Source organism: Pieris napi, chromosome 19 (assembly GCF_905475465.1).
Source record: "Pieris napi chromosome 19, ilPieNapi1.2, whole genome shotgun sequence".
NCBI lineage: Eukaryota > Metazoa > Arthropoda > Insecta > Lepidoptera > Pieridae > Pieris > Pieris napi.
In genome coordinates, this window is record NC_062252.1 from 9868376 (window position 1) to 9886384 (window position 18009).

General features: G+C 32.5%; 2 protein-coding genes across 2 annotated transcripts in view; both read left to right on the forward strand.

Moving 5' to 3' along the window:
- Positions 1-2263: 2263 nt before the first annotated feature.
- On the forward strand, positions 2264-3725 carry LOC125059406 (serine protease inhibitor 77Ba-like). The gene has a single exon (XM_047663818.1). It carries the CDS (start codon positions 2319-2321, stop codon positions 3507-3509), a length of 1191 nt encoding a protein of 396 aa, XP_047519774.1. The 5' UTR covers positions 2264-2318; the 3' UTR covers positions 3510-3725.
- A 1059-nt stretch (positions 3726-4784) lies between these two features.
- The window catches only part of LOC125059409 (ATP-dependent RNA helicase DHX30-like), a 42668-nt gene continuing 29443 nt past the window's right edge, over positions 4785-18009 (forward strand). The window contains exons 1-7 of the mRNA XM_047663822.1: positions 4785-5140; positions 5626-5760; positions 6212-6410; positions 6650-6870; positions 10400-10492; positions 13532-13544; positions 17196-17393. Coding sequence (XP_047519778.1) covers positions 5029-5140; positions 5626-5760; positions 6212-6410; positions 6650-6870; positions 10400-10492; positions 13532-13544; positions 17196-17393 — 971 coding nt within the window. The 5' untranslated portion in view covers positions 4785-5028. The remainder of the gene's footprint in view (positions 5141-5625; positions 5761-6211; positions 6411-6649; positions 6871-10399; positions 10493-13531; positions 13545-17195; positions 17394-18009) is intronic.

Below are 18009 nucleotides of genomic sequence, written 5' to 3' on the forward strand. Positions count from 1 at the left end.
GTGTTCTACTTTCACTTTGGGATTTCCGTTAAACGAGATTAAAATATAAAGCCACTATATTTCGTCAGTTCATTCTTTTCAAGTGTATAATGTCTGATATTAATTAAAAAATAACAAATATACTAGATATTTGTATTTTAATGCAAGGGCAGAGAACTTTAACTAAACCTTCAATATTCATATCATTAAAAATCTCAACTCTGACCAAAAAGTGGTACTTACCTAAATTCTAAATACAACTTAGTCGTAAAGCGAGCTTCATTCCAGGGGCCTTAGTAAAATTGCCTTAACAGTAGTGTATGTAGAAAGTCGAAAACTAAATTTGTATGAAAATTACAGTTGGTGTCGAAAAGTTTTCATACAAATTTCGTTTCTGACTTTCAACATACACTACTGTTAAGGCAATTTTACTAAGGCCCCACGGAGGTTATTAGTCATATCCCTTAATCAGCCCTTGTTTGGTGTTCCATTATAACCACGTTGTAATAAAACGATAAGAAATAAGACTGTTCTCAAATTACTAAAATGCGTTTCTTTTTTTACGTCACATTTACAACAATAGGTAGAAAAACTTTTTTTTAATTTTAAAAAAATATAACAAAAAACAATAACTAACCTTAAAATATAATAACTAAAATATATTATTAAAAGGAGACCCTTTGGGCAAGATTCCGAAGATACTGGCAGCATTCCCCCTTTGAATAGCTAGACAATTTTTTTTGTCCGAGGTAGCTGCCAGCTCTTCGACTAACCTTTTTGCTATTTCCTTAAAAAGCCTTATAGCGCTAGGACCCCACGGACCACGACACCGAATGGGTCAAAATCATATTCGGAGCCTAGACCCCTGTATTTGCATGATATAGGGGTAATAATAGGTAGGTAGGTACTATGTTTCTGCGAGTATAGAAGCAGAACATCTACAATGCGTTTGACTTGTATAAAAACGAATACTCTGGTTTAAGTGGTTATCATGACAAGCTTTATTACTACAAAATCTTTATATTATCTAAATAAAATTTAATAAAAAACGCTGTTTAGTTTGTAAAAATTCTATGTAATTGTAAAACAATCTTGCTTTTGTTAGTTATGGAATAAGTAATATTGAAGAGTTCCAGTCGTTAATTAATATACTTTAAAACTTTTTTAAATCAGTGGCGCTTACAACCTTTTTAGGTCTGGGCCTCCGATTTCAGAATCTGTTTCATGATTATTTGTAAATTGAATAGGCAAGTCGGTAACCAGCCTCCTGTGCCTGACACACACCGTCAATTTTTTTGTGTCTAAGGCATGCCGGTTTCTTCAGGTTTCCTTCACCGTTGGAGCGAATGTTGATATAGAAAGTCCATTGATCCACGGCTGGCGATCGAACCTACCACCTTAGGGATGAGAATGGCACGCTGAAGCCACAAGGCCAACACTGCTCATAAGTCATATTAAAATAAAATAAAAAATGACAATTATTTTTATCTACAGTTACTTTTTATTACAGTAAAATATAAATGACTGGGAAATACCCAGCGCGGTTATTTGTTAGGACGAACATCGACATAGCAACTTACAAATTTAAGTCGTATGTAACTTGTTAATGTAAAAAAAAAAAATTAAGAAAAAATGCATAAGTTTTTCGTTTAAGTCACCAATTGAAATATATAATAATAATAAATTCCATTTATTTCCAATCAGGTTATATAGTTATCCTAATATCCTAGCTTCCTTCAGAACCTATTTATTGGAACCCCTTCACTTTACCTTGAAGAGGCCTCCTCCAGCTATCCAAATATCCAAATATCCTCCAAATATCTCTATCCATGGCTTACTTCCTCCATTCGCTTCCTGGTAACGCTTCTATATCTTCTATCCATCTTTTATTAGGGCACCCTCCGTTCCTCTTTCCCCTTGGTCCTCTCCATATATTTCTTTCGTCTTTAAAGCCTGTTTATCATCTTACTATATGCCCCGCCCACTTTGGTGTAGGGTCAATTGAAATTTATGATCTTGTCTAATTATAATACAGACGTAAAAAAATTACCAGTCTATAAGATATTTTATTCTGTCTGTTTCAATTTATGATAGAGCCATTAATACTTTAAATATTTTCTTATTTTATAGAGTGTATACCTAATTAACGAAATCATTTTTAAACGATTTGTAAATTACATCAATTCGTCATTATGATATTAATGAGTTATATTTTTATATTAAAGCTCTTGTCATGCCCACTTCACTAATAATAATAACATATATTATATATCAACCTCGGTAGAACCGGCCAATCCACTCAGTCACTTCCTCGATGTCGTAGAGACGACACATACAAAATGAAAATAATTGTGATACTGACTTTTTGTTTCGCGTGCGCATACGCCGCTCCAGAATTCAGTGGGAGAGCCAGGAACTTTAGTTTAGAGTTATTGCAATTCACACAGTTGGAGACAGATGGACACATTGTTATTTCGCCGTTCGGTATTTGGACTTTATTAACTGGTATCGCTTTAGGTGCGAGTGGAAAGAGTAAGACGCAAATATCGCACGCCCTATTTTTGCCGAGAAATCAAAAGGCAATAATAAATGGTTACGCAAACTTGACCGAAACCGTGCTGGATCCTACGTCGCCAGATGTGCAGCTCGCAAGCAAGAATTTCATGTTTCTGGATAGAGATTTTCATATTTACCCAGAATTCCAAAGTGTTATTACAAATGACTTTAATGCTATGATAAGGAATCTCAATTTTAAGGACCCAAGTGCAGCCGCACAGACAGCCAACGCTTTAATCAGCAATTCCGGTGCAAAAGTATCCAACGTGCTGACATCAGATGACTTCACAAATTCAAGATTGATTTTGACAAACGCCATAACCTTCAGGGGTCTTTGGCAGTCACCATTCAATAAAACGGACACATCTGAGGAGAAATTCTACAATGAAGACAATAAAGAAATTGGCCGAGTGAACATGATGTATCAGCGAGGCCAACTTCCATTCTCTAATATAAAGGAGTTAAAATCACTGGTTATGGAACTTCCGTACGGGAAAGAGGGGAAATATGTTATGTTAGTTGTCCTGCCGTACCCGAAAGTTAAAGTGTATGATGTGTATCAACAGTTCCAGACTGTAACTTTTTCTGACATCTTTACCAGATTGCAAGAGGACGTAGACAACTATGGTTTAGAAGACGTCGATATAAAGTTGCCCAGGTTCAAAATAAGTACAAATGTTGTTATGAACGGGCCTCTCATTAAGATGGGTGTTGTGGATATATTTGACCAGAACAAGGCTAGTTTTGAACGCATTTCGCCAGAGAGTATATATGTATCTGCCATTGTACATAAAGCTGATATAGAGGTCACAGAATCAGGTACCGTTGCCTCTGCGGAGACTAGCGCATATTTTGCTGATAGGATATCAACCCCACGCTTTAATGCAAATAGGCCTTTCTTGTACTTTATTATGGAGAAAGCAACAGAAACTGTGATATTTAGCGGCATTTACTCTAAGCCGTCTGTGTTTTAAAGTTTATTTTGATAAAGACTGTTTTGTATGAGTGTGCTTTTATAAAACAAGTTTTTTGTAAATAGGTACTTGTAGCTTGAAACCGTATTTGTTTTCCTGTTTAGGATGTTATAGTCAGTGTTGAATGAGTAATTGTCTGCCAAACTTAAGCAGCGATGACCTGTCAAGGTTATATTGATTCGTACACAAATTATATAATAAAGAATACGACCAAATTATTGGCATTTTAATTTTTTCCCTAAAGAAACGATTGCGCATTGCAAAAGCAAGAAATTTTTCACAATAATAGAAATAAGTATGATGCGTTTCGCCACAAATATCATGTTTATCCTATCGGCTATCATTATTGCCTTATCAAAACAGAGTAGGTAAGGTAGGTATGTCATTAAAATAACAATGAGTATAACAGTTTAATACTGCTTCAGACGCTAGAGGTATTTAACCTTCATTGCAGAATAATTTTAAGGTAGTATTATAATAAAATGACTTTTCGGACATATTTTATCTTTATTTTTAATTTTAACTTTAATTTTATTTTTAAGGTTAAATTATAATTTAAAACTGAGACAACCTCCTATTTTTCGCTTATACGTAATAAAATAATATTAGGTATAAATTTTTATGAAGTTCAACATTATATTGGTAATGAAAGCATCTTAAACATAGGTATATTATTATATAAATAAATCTGTTGGTAATTGTTTGAAACCCAGTTGCGTAATGTTGTGGTTACTTACACACTTATAACATCAAGGTTATAACTGATGGTGCTAATATTATAACATAAAAAAATGTATTGAAATCTTAAATAGGTACTAGTAGATACATGATTCTCACAATAACTACAAATTAGTCATGACCAAAAATTAGTTGCAAAATCGCAAGAGATTTAAATGTGTATTAAGTTGGCGTAGGATAATGATTGAAACCAAGACACGGAATCTCTCTGTGCGCGACTGGTGATAGATGTGTAACAAAGTAACAATATTTTACGGCAGGCGTATCCCTTTAACAGCGCACCTAGCAAAACCAACATCCATATTCCATACGCTCACTGAAATAAACATGGAATTTGAGTTCACAGTAAGATGAGAACATTATAAAGTTTTATACTCTTGCATTTAACATTGACGAATACAGCATGTTCGATTGCTTAAATAATACTCGACAAAGTTTTAAGTTGTTATCTATAATTTACTTTTTAGTTCTATCAAGAGTGCAAAATAATGACAGCTGACATTTGACAATATCATTTTTACACTGATAACTGGAACTGGAGCTTTAAAAATGAGGGAAATTGGAATTTGGAAATAAAATACTATACAAGTTTTAGATTATTCTGAATAGAATTAATTTCATATAAATATATTCATAAATTATTTTTTCTAAATAATATTAATGTAACCAATTACAAAAACGATAGATCCAACTCTTAATAAATTACAAATAACTATAGCAAAATAGCTATGAACTACCTCAGTATAAAGTGACTTTTGTTATTATTTCCTAGAAAATAGAAATGTTTCCTAAAAGTTTGTTATTACCTAGAATAAGGCTATGCAGAAGCTTAAACATTGTAGGATATAGATGTAACAATTTAAATATAACAGGTGGAATAAATAACTATCACAGTAAGTATTATAATCCTAACCTCTACTTCTGAAATATCTGTCTGTAGTACATTCTTAATATCTGCAATTATGAGTGTACGTTTCAGATATTTTAAAAAACTTATACAATCTGCTATATTTTTAATGAAGTGTATTTTTTATGTATGTAGTATGATGCAATATTGGTATGATAATGAAATATTAAATTTATAGTCATTAAAGTAACAACTATATACTTAATTAACACTAATATAGAGGAACTATAATAAAATTAAACAATTATCTCGACATAATATTATGTCTTATACCGAATGGAACAATGTTATAGTTGTAGCTATAAACTTTTATATGGTTTCTTATTATTTTATGCCTGTTTGTATCACTGCTTATACCATTGTGTATATTCAGAATGGGGTAATTTGTTAAGATATAATTTAACAAGTTATTTTTATAAATTATAGTCAAAACTATTAACAATACCTTTATGTTGTATAAACACTTTTCAGGTCTTAGGTGTCATAACATAAAGTCAAAATTTACCTTGAATCAAAGATTACCAACATTTTCCTATTTACTGCATTTGAAATGTTATTCCCATGTTGATGATAACATTCAGGAAGAAAATACCCAAAAGGAAAAAGGTAAATTATTTGATTTCCTCGAGGCTTAGTAATGCTGACATTAAATTTGTCCGAAATATGAGGAGATGTCTTATGTATTTGGTTTTTGATAGTATAAATTAATATAATAAACCTGTAAATGTCTCTTAGGCATGGAAAGCAGCACCTAATATGTACATATATATTAGGACTAATTGATATCTCTCATATAAGAAGAAGCTTGTTTGGTATTTTACATAAAGAAATCACCATAAACATATTGGAGATAATTATTATTAATTAGTATAATAGTATATATAACAAAAGGAGATAAATAGAAAGAAAAAATATAAAAAAATATCCATCTGTGGGGATGGTTCTTTATATAACTCAAATAAAGCTCTTTTAAATAATATAAACAAGATTGAGAGATGAGACTCTTTATCTTCATACAACAATGTATTTTGATATTAAATTTTATAAATTCTTTCAGAGTTAAATAATATACGTCAGCTATATACACACCCTAGAGTAACATTAAATGAATTGACTGCGAAGACACCAGAGAAAATATTTGATATACATTATAAGCAAGCCAATGTTGCTCCGAAAGGGTCGAAAAAGAAGCCATCACAGAATGATTGGACCTGTGCTTATTCTTTTGTGTGGCCGGAAAAGATGAAGTTCGAAGGGTAACAATTTAATATAGCGTAGAAATACACATTTCCTTCCAATGTGCCTTGTGAAACAATATATATGATAAAATTACTCTTATAATTGATATTATGAAAGAGTGCTGTTTTATACTTAACATTTCAGAAGTTACTATGACATGACAAATTCAGTATTCCCAATCTATGTATAAATGTCAAATATAATATCCCATGGTAACTGAAACTTAAAGATTTGCTTAATAACACTGCACTTTCAGAACATCAATATCAAAACGACAAGCCGCAGAAAAGGCAGCCATTCAAGCTCTACATTGGCTGTATATAAATAAACGGATAGACAAAAAAGGCAACCCTGTATATGATACAAATGTGATGAAAACTTTGAAGAGCACTATTTATAGTCCTATACAGGGGGCGATTAGTGAAAGGTCTATTGAGAAAATTGAAAAAATATGGAATGAATATGAGAGCGACATAAGTAAGTTCTTATAGTCTTATTAGCTTATTAATATATTATATATATTCTGTAAAATTTTACGACTATATTGCATAAGATAATTGGATCAAACATAAAATAAATTAATTTAGTGGATCCGACAGATGTGGTCCTGTACACACGTCTTACTCACAAAAAATAAAAGCTAAAAAACAAAACATCAATATCTGTCCAGCCGTTTAGGAGTTTAATTACGAACGCACAGAAGATTTTTAGAGTGTGGCCAATGAAAGAAGATAACAAAAAAGCGCGGCAAATTAAAAAAAAAATAGTATGGTATCCCTAAAAGTTTGATATATTTAGTGGATTAAACTTACTTGATACTTGATTTTATTTTATTTTACATTGATAGTAACTGTATTTCTATGAAATTAAATACTATACGTATTTAGTATTTTACTATTGATACTTAAAATGACTAGCATTGCATGGAAAACTAAAACTATATTTATTATAAAATACAACTTTATTTTATTATTAAATAAACGAAATATTCTATCAAATAAAACAAAGTTTAAGCTATTATACCTGTTAACTATTCGGAAAAAATATATAATAGAAATAAAAATGAGTAATTGCATGACGTATCAAGACAATGAATCATACAATGTTAAGGCTTGGGAGGAGTCGCATGACGCTTTAGGTGTTTTCTGCGACTTATCCAAAGCATTTGATTGTGTCCAACACGAGACCTTAATCGGGAAACTCCGCCACTATGGCATTAAGAATACCGCACTGAATCTTCTGACTTCCTATTTACACGGAAGAACTCAGAAGGTTGAAGTGAATGGTAAGAGGTCCTCTGGGTCGGCAGTAGATATGGGGGTACCACAGGGCTCAATTCTTGGCCCTTTCCTCTTTCTTGTTTATATAAATGATCTACCTTTCATGGTAGAGAGAAAACATCAGATAGTTTTGTTTGCTGATGACACGTCCTTGATTTTTAAAATCAAACGACAAATAACAAATTTTGACGATGTGAACAATGCTCTGTCTTCGATTGTCCATTGGTTTAGTATGAATAACCTTCTACTTAATGCAAAAAAGACAAAATGCATTAAATTTTGTGCAAAAAATTCAAGGATTATGGATACTAGACCAATTATAAACGGTGAGGAATTGAATCTGGATGATACAACTGTATTTCTCGGAATCACCATGGATTCAAAACTTCAGTGGTCCCCTCATATTAACGGATTGGCGAAGAGACTTAGTTCTGCAGCCTACGCGGTTAAAAAAATTCGCTCTCTAACTGATGTCGATACAGCTAGACTTGTTTATTTTAGTTACTTTCATAGCTTAATGACTTATGGCTTATTATTATGGGGTCATGCTGCTGATGTCGAAACTATTTTCATCCTGCAGAAGAGGGCTATTCGTGCAATCTATAATTTAAAATGTAGGGAATCTCTTAGAGATAAATTCAAGGAAATTAATATACTTACCTTTCCCTCGCAATATATTTATGAAAATATTATGTATGTATACAAAAATAGTGATAAGTTTACTAGAATAGAACATACGCACAATGTTAATACACGGAACAAACGCAGGCTGCAATTTCCCCGTACTAGACTATCTAAAGTTAGTAATTCTTTTTTGGGGAAAGGGATACTCTTCTTTAATAAAATCCCAGAAGCTCTTTTATCACTGCCTTTCAATAAATTTAAGAAATGTATTAAAGAAAAGCTGTATAAAAAGGCTTACTATAAAGTCAACGATTATCTAATTGATAAAAGGGCCTGGGACTAGTGCTAGACAGGCTACTTCTAATTAATTTGCGATATTTGTTATAAATAAGTGTTGTTTGATGATTTGCTGTTTTAAAAGAGTACCGAGAGTTTTTTACGCCGGCTTTTTCTCTCGGCCTACACCCTCTGTCTTCTTTGCCGATGAGTAGGGATGCCTTCAAATTTAATGACGTGGAATAAGTGATACATGTATCTTATGTTCCATAATAAACATATTTTATTTTATTTTATTTTATATTTTACTAACCTAAAGGTGCGTACAGACTATATAACATAACATGTTATACAACATTGCTATACAACATTGCTATACAACATGTTTCAGATAATGTGGACACTGAATGTTATAAAACATGTTATAATAACATGTTATTGATATGTATGCTAGGACAAACCCAGCATCTACGTTTTTTTGTTTTTCTTTTGTTATTTAAAATGGTTATATAACATTGTTATATTGCATTGTTATTCTAATGTGTACAGCATTGTTTTATGTTATAATGTTGAATAACAAGGTTACATAATGTGGACGTGTTATAAAACACAAGTTATATAACATGTTACATAGTCTGTACGCACCCTAAGAAATTCAATGAGATTGTGTTGCCATCCGAAAGTTTTCAAATTATCTTTGGATGTATGTCAAAATTAATCGCCTAAAACTTAGAACAATATCTGAATATGATTTTGTAAACTTGGCTTGTAACGGCATAATGCGTGTGCTAAGTGCGTGCTCCTATTTCACCGTGCCTACTGCTGATAGAGGACAAATCTTTGCTTTTAATTTTTTATTATTAATTAACAATTAATTACTTAAGATGTCGAGTGGAACATGGTGTAATGGTTGCAGCTCCTTAATAAAATAAAATAAAATAAAATAAAAATATGTTTATTATGGAACATAAGATACATTTATCACTTATTCCACGTCATTAAATTTGAATTTGTAGGCATCCCTACTCATCGGCAAAGAAGACAGAGGGTGTAGGCCGAGAGAAAAAGCCGGCGTAAAAAACTCTCGGTACTCTTTTAAAACAGCAAATCATCAAACAACACTTATTTAAAACAAATATCGCAAATTAATTAGAAGTAGCCTGTCTAGCACTAGTCCGAGGCCCTTTTATCAACTAGATAATCGTTGACTTTATAGTAAGCCTTTTTACACAGCTTTTCTTTAATACATTTCTTAAATTTATTGAAAGGCAGTGATAAAAGAGCCTCTGGGATTTTATTAAAGAAGAGTATCCCTTTCCCCAAAAAAGAATTACTAACTTTAGATAGTCTAGTACGGGGAAATTGCAGCCTGCGTTTGTTTCGTGTATTAACATTGTGCGTATGTTCTATTCTAGTAAACTTATCACTATATTTGTATACATACATAATATTTTCATAAATATATTGCGAGGGAAAGGTAAGTATATTAATTTCCTTGAATTTATCTCTAAGAGATTCCCTTACAAACATCGTGTAAAACAAAAAACTTGGCGATTAATATTTGATTTGAGAAGTGGCAGTAAATGTAAAATTAGAAGCTTTTAATAATTTATATATTTCTTTTTTGACATTCATAAGTGTACATTGTGTTACCTATATAAATAAATGATTTTTTACTTTTGTAATATACCCAATTAAATTTAAAAAAACCTAATGTGTGTTGTGTGATGGTGTGAAAATAAGGGTGTGTATGTGGGTGTATGTTTTTAAAGAGAATAAACTTCTTTAAAGCTAAAGCTTTTAGTGAACATTTGCATGTGTTACAGAAACAATATATGATGCAACATTCAAAGAGGCAAAACAGAGGCAATACAATTTTCCTGTTAGAGTGCAGAAGGACTCCACGATTGATGATGACGGTAAGCCATAATGAGAATATTTGTATGTTTGTTGCGAGTACACTCAAAAACGAATGGACCGATTTCAAAAGTTCACTTTGTTAGTGCAACATCTTCTAAACACTGCTGATTAAACGGAAAGTATTTTTTTTTTTATAGAACAGGGGGCAAACGGGCAGAAGGCTCACCTGATGTTAAGTGATACCGCCGCCCATGGACACTCAATGCCAGAGGGCTCGCGTGTGCGTTGCCGGCCTTTTAAGAATTGGTACGGTCTTTTCTTATTAGTATAGCTTAAATATTAATGTTAAAGGCAGTTTTTGCCGCGCAACACCATGTGGAACCAGCTGCCCACTGAAGTATTCACCAATTCGACTTAGGGTCCTTCAAGAAGAGCGTACCAATTCTTAATGCTCTGGAAAGTGTCCATGGGTGGCGGTATCCCTTCACATCAGATGAGCCTCCCGTTTGCCCCCTGTTCTATATTGAAAAAAATGGTAGAGAATAACTGCCCACGACACATAATCCTAGTGTGTGTACACTTCTTTTTAACTAAATAGGATTTTTTATTATGTACTAGCGACGCGCCCCGGCTTCGCACGGGTGCAATGCTGATACTAAATACACTACAGAAAAACTGTGCACGTTGTATAGGTATGTTATCTAAAGCTGGCGGCTTCAACACATTTACACTTTGTGCTTGTGTAGTGTCTGTGAATAAGCGCGAGACATGATGTCAAACTGAAATACAGTAGAACCTCGATAAGATAAAGTCCAAGGGAAACACAAAATATTTTATGTTATAGAGGTTTTAAGTTATCAAGGTTCTATGTCAGGTAAAGGTTAATATAGAGGTATGTACATGTTTCTATGTACCCTTCCTCCCATTTTTACTTGAATGCATCAGAAGGATGGAAAATTAAATATGTAATCATATTTATTCACATTACTTACATTACATAAAAATAAAACAACAACTAAAGGTTTAGTCTACTTAAAAAAATCTGTGATTTTCTTTTGTTTTAAAAAATTCACTGTTTCTAAATCGATTTGATTTTCAATGACAAATAGAGAGGAGAATACATTAACACATTAACTTATGATGCAAGTAAGTCGTTGTCACAAAGCTAACCGCCGCAAAGCTTTGAAGAATTTAGATAAAGCAAACAATAGGTAATGTATTGTTTACGTTAACAATACATTAGTAAACACGTGCAAGCAATAAATACCGAAACCATTTGTTTTGACACTCTTAAAAAATGACTCATTCACAAACAATTTTATGTTATAGAGGTTGTGGAAACATTTCTTTTAGTTACTGAGGGCCTATACAGAGATTATTTATTTACGTTATAGAGGTTGCGTATTTTAAGTTATAGAGGTTTTGGGCTCTGATGGGAAGGGAACATAGTATTTTTTGAAGTAACAGAGGTTTTTATGTTACCGAGGTTTACGTTATCGAGGTTCTACTGTACAATCACAAATACATCACGAAAAGACTGTCCGTCTCTCTCGCGCTCGGTCAAGCTTATGAGTATAAAAGAGACAGTTATTGTTTTTCTTTTGCTACTGTTTATACCTTACTAAAACCAGAGTGGACTAAAATGAGCATGGCAAAAAAATCATATTTTGAAACATACTGTATGTGAAATTGCATTAGTGTGAGTACTGTGAACCCGCCAGCTTTCGATAACCGACCTATATATAAAAACATAGCGGCCCGCTTCGCACGGGTATAAAATATATAGCCTATGTCACTCACTAAAAAAATGATTGAAATCAATCCAGTAGTTTTGATTTATTCATAAATCTCGTAGGGCCGGCCTGCGTTTGCAATGTAAGTGGAAAAAATGTTACGACATCACATTAGAAACCTCAAAAATAACTGTATTTCTCCACTATTTAATGGATGTTATTGTACATATAAACCTTCCTCTTCAATCTACTCTATCTATTAAAAAAACAGCATCAAAATCTGTTGCGTAGTTTTAAAGATTTATGCACACATAGGGACAGAAAAAGCGACTTTGTTTTATAATATGTAGTGATAATAAAGTTTTTTCTTTTCTTTTAAAATTAAAAAAAAGAATACCGATTTGTATGATTGTTGACTAGACGCTACGGATTATTAAAGCAATATGTATAAATATTGTTTTTTTTTCAGACGGCATTGTAGTAAGCGAAGAAGAGGACAAAACGGGTATGATATACTTTTTTTCAAATTGTATTTTAATAATTGTTACCTTTATCTAATAATATATAATATTCTCGTGTCGCGGTGTTTGTGGTTAAACTCCTCTGAAACGGCTCAACCGATTCTCATAAAATTTTGTGTACATATTGGGTATGTCTGAGAATCGGACAACATCTATTTTTCATCCCCCTAAATGTTAAGGGTAGTCCACCCCAATTTTTTTTTTAATTTTAGATAAAAAATTTATTTTTTATTTTTTTATGATTCAACATTAAAAAATACATACAACCCCTAATTTTCACCCCTCTACGATCAACCCCTATTTTTTATTATAAATGATAAACATGGCAAAACTACGTTTGCCGGATCAGCTAATATATATATAATTATTCTGTACGCGTGTATGTGACTGAACTCCTATTAAACGGCTGGGCCGATTTGAATGTTTTGTATGCGTTGGGTGACGCCCTGGATGGTATAGATTCACAAATCAGCCCGGCAGATGGCGCTGCAGTCGGATTCTAAGTTATCTATCTGTACAGCAAATAAACAGCTGGTATATATATAAATCTTCTGTGTATGTTCGTAATTAAATTCCTAAACGACTGGACAGATTTTGATGAGTTTTTTATGTGTTCAAGTGGAGTTGAGAATGATTTGTAAATTATTGAAAACAGGACAACGTCTGTTGAATCCGCTAGTTCGTTTTATTACTGCTGGATTAGTCATAGGTTCGATACCCGTCGTAATAAAACTTGCATACGCAATTATCATCACGGACTAATGGTGTGGAACAGCTCTGGCTAGGCCTGAAGTTGTAGTGGTTCGTGGTTGTGGTTTCCCTGAGTGATTTGGACTTCCCAAAGATTATTCGTATCAGTGAAATGACCCCGTTTAGGGGTAACGGAAATTCATATATTCAAAACATGCTTATATTGATAATACAAGGAAAAGTTATTGTTTTAATTAACAGATTTGTTTGCGGTCTCATTATCTTCAATCTTCATATTTTAATTTATTATGTATATTATTTATTGACTTTTTTTTTGAGTATTAAAGATATATTAAGAAAATTATAGCTTAAACGATTTTATATAAATAATACTAGCAGACTCGGCCAAGCGTTGCTATGGCTAAGGTTTCTTTTATATTACACTAGTGGACCCGACAGACGTTGTCCTGCATGATATTTCAAGCAATTAGTAAAGCAAAGTATGAAAGTACCGACTGCAGCGCCATCTGGCGGGCTGATTTGTGTATCTAAACCATTCCCAGATCCCCTTGAACACACACAAAAAATTTCATCAAAATCGGTCCAGTCGCTTGAGAGAAGTTCAGTGACATACACACTCACAGAAGAATTATATATATAAAGATAGTAGTAAACTGTTCGAGGGAAACGGTAGGAGAAAACCAGTCATGGAGACCACCATACTTTTTTGGTGGTTAAGCCATTTAATTGTAGCTTCTGAAAAACGTTGGTACTTTCGACACAGCGCCATCTGTTAAAATTGTGACTGTTAATTAATAAACAAATAATTTGCAACTAATATTGCGGGTATAAATTAAGATGTAAGCTATCCTATCTTTTAAGTTAGATCAAACTGCACACGGTGTGCAAATTTGATTGATATCGGTTAAGTAGTTTAGGAGTCCATAGCGGACAAACAACATGACGCGTAATTTATATATATTAAGATATGTAACTAAGTTTTAAAATTAAAAAGCTGGCTACGTAATTGCGAGCCCTCTGGCAATGTCCATAGGCGGTGTTACTTAGGTGTGTCTACTGTCTAAAAATGTACAATATATTAGTATAACATTATTATTTATTTCGTACTCCTACAGTTAACATAAATACTAAATTATATTAACTATATTAATTATAATTACAGTAGAACCTCTATAAGTCGAACATCAAGGGAGACGCCAAAAAATTCGAGTTATAGAGTTTTCAACTTATGGAGGATTTCGACTTAGGCGGATTTTGATTCGACATAAAGAGTTTGAGGCTTATTCTTATACATTTTGACACCTGACACAAAGCAAGCAAACACGTGTTTCCATGAGTCATAAATTTATTATTGTATACTCCTAAAATGTTTTCTAAGAAACAATAGTGTACTCACATTGTCGGCAAGTTCTTAAAGTCGGTAACTTATTTTTGTTCGAACAATAGAGATAATAAATTCCAAATGATCAAGTTGTAAAGGTTGTAAAATAAAACGTTCCTATGTTCGAGATACAGAGGTCAAATTTAATTTTTCGAGTTATAGAGTGAAAATATGTACCAAAATGGCTTGGAGGGACTCGGTGATTATTTCGATTAACAGAGGGTCAAGATTTCAAGTAATGGAGGTTTTGGTGTTTTAAGGGAAGGGAACAAAACATTTTTTCGAGATTTGGAGGTTTTTGACTTATCGAGGTTCGACTTAACGAGGTTCTACTGTATATAAAACATTTATAAAAACTTATAATAATAAAATAATATACATTGAAATAAATAACTAAAACATAAAAATTAACATAAACTAAAATATATCATTAAAAGGAGTCCCTTTAGGTTCCGAAGATACTGGCAGCGTTCCCCCTTTGAATAGCTAGACTAATTCTTTGTCCGAGGTAGCTACCAGCTCTTCAGTCTCCTGTGATGTCGACTAACCTTTTTGAAATTTCTTTAAACAGCCTTAAAGCGCTAGGACCCCACGGACCAAGGGTCTCGACACCGAATGGCACAAAATCATATTCTGAGCCTAGACCCCTGTATTTGCATTTTATATTAGTAATAGTGTTTCCAAAGATTTAATTCAGAAATAATATCGCTATTAAATATTATTTTTTAATGGCAAACCATAAAATGTAAATTGTGGACAACCTTATCACTTGTGCTAGTCGCGGGAAAATCCAATTTCCGGCAGATCTACGCTCGCCAGAACAGCCCGAGCTGTCAAGGTTAGCGGGATTCCATTAAAAAAGATGTACTGAATGGACACAAACATTTGTTTACGACTGTGACACGAGAATCTAATACAGTGTAGTCTTTATAACGAATTTAGGGACCAAGCATTTTCTTCTTCATGTGTCCAATTCACACGTGGTAGAAGTGAAACCTTCAAAAACAAAGTTTTTATAATTAAAATATGTAAATTAGACTTTTTCTCTATCTAAATGTAGGATCTTTTCTTTAAAAAAATATATTTTAATGTTAAATTTTTATATATAACTTTAATATCAATCTTTAATTTGGTAAAAACTAAAATAATAAAAGTTTGAAATAAATTCACAAGATCCAACGTGGGAGAAAATGAGATAGGAAGCATTATACAGTGTATAAACTTTTAATTAAGTGTAGTACGAAGTTTTCACTTCAAAAAGTTTCTATAACTAATGATTTGTAAATAAAATTGATAAATAATCTAATTTTATAATTAAACTACTTACTTGACTTACTTATTTAATTTTCATCAAATCTGTTCTTTTATTTCAGAAAATGTTCAAATACACACTAATTTAAAGTTTATACACTGTATAATGCCTCCTATCTCACTCTCTATCACGCCAAATCCTATTAATTTATGTGTCTGTCTCTTTTTGCTGTCGCTTTTTCCGTTGCATCCGGTTTGAAATCACAACGATTCTAAAGAAGTTTCACTTCAAAAAGGAACTTAGATCAAATTTCCTACAGGCAATGTAATCTAAGAATAATAATGGCACACTTGTTAATGCAATAATTAAATATCGGCACCTCAATTGGTTAGTTTTGTAAGCTGATTATGAAAACAATTACACTTAAGTATGTTGTCGATGTCTAAATTGGAAAATATTTCGTCGGAATAGAGAGTGGTTGTTGCGTTATAAAGTGTAAATTAATGTATGGGTTTTGTGTTAAACATAACAAATTCAACTCAATTTACGATAAAGAGAGTGTTTCGTTATAACGTTATAAAGATTTTATACTGTATGTCAATTCTTTTTCATTACATACATTAATAAAAAAAATTAAAATACGCCATTATCTAAATATTGTGGATATATCTTTTCCTTTCTATAAATACGATCTTTAATTTAAGGGAAGAGTTTCCATATCGACGGGATAAACATTAAATGACACTTATCCAAACATTTTGTATTGATTTTTTTTGTTTACGTTTAATAGACAAACAAATATTTCATATCATTAAACATGAAAGCCGTTCTCGAGTTATAAGTGTTCAGACTTTGTTTTATATAGTAAGACTAGCTGATCCGGCAAACGTCGTTTTGCCTTGTTTATCATTTATAATAAAAAATAGGGGTTGATCGTAGAGGGGTGAAAATTAGGGGTTCTATGTATTTTTTAATGCTTTATCATATAAAAATTAAAAAAAAAAATTAGGGATGGACTACCCTTAACATTTAGGGGGATGAAAAATAGATGTTGTCCGATTCTCAGTGATACCCAATATGCACACAAAATTTCATGAGAATAGGTCGAGCTGTTTCGGAGGAGTTTAACTACAAACACCGTGACATGAGAATTTTATATATTAGATTGTTCGAAAGTCGAAACATCGCTTTTTTAGTAAATCTCTATTTTTCACCAGATTTCCGAACCCAAATTCACCCAGTGTTTGGCAAATTGATAGAAGCGCCATCTAGTGCAACTCTGGCGAGGCGAGAACGAAACTTGGAAAGAATTTTTAAACATTATGAAGACTCTTTGACCCCGCTGCCTATTGATCAATATGCGTAAGTAGCATGAATTTAGATTTGCCTGAATTTTGTTGTCAAATTTTTTTTCTTAAAGCTCACCGATGTCCAGATTGAGCATTCTGATAAACGAACTAAGTCTGGATATCCATAGTTGCTCCCCTCGCACTTTAAATCGATTTTCGTTTAGTTTTTGTAATTTTAATTGTTTTGTTTGATATTTGTATTATCTCTTCGTGTATGTCATGTTTGCTTGTCATATTAAAATTAGTAGATTGTGGTTCAACAATGAATCATTGTGTCAAAATTAGCTAGAACCCGAGACATTGGCGAATTACGCAGATATTTATTCATTACTATACTAAGATAATGTCAATGTTAAATATAATATTAAATAATTCGACGGCTCATTGGTCTAGTGGTTAGTACTCCTGACTGCTGATCCCCGGCTGAGACGAACATCGATGTGATGAGCATTTGGTGTTGTGCTTAGGTCTTGGGTGTTTAAATATGTATTTATATGTCTATCTATCTATAATATGTATGTATATCCGTTGCCTAGTACCCATAACACAAGCTTCACCAGCTTAGCATGGGACTAGGTCAATTGGTGTGAATTGTCTTTAAAAAAATAAAAAAAATTAGATACACAATA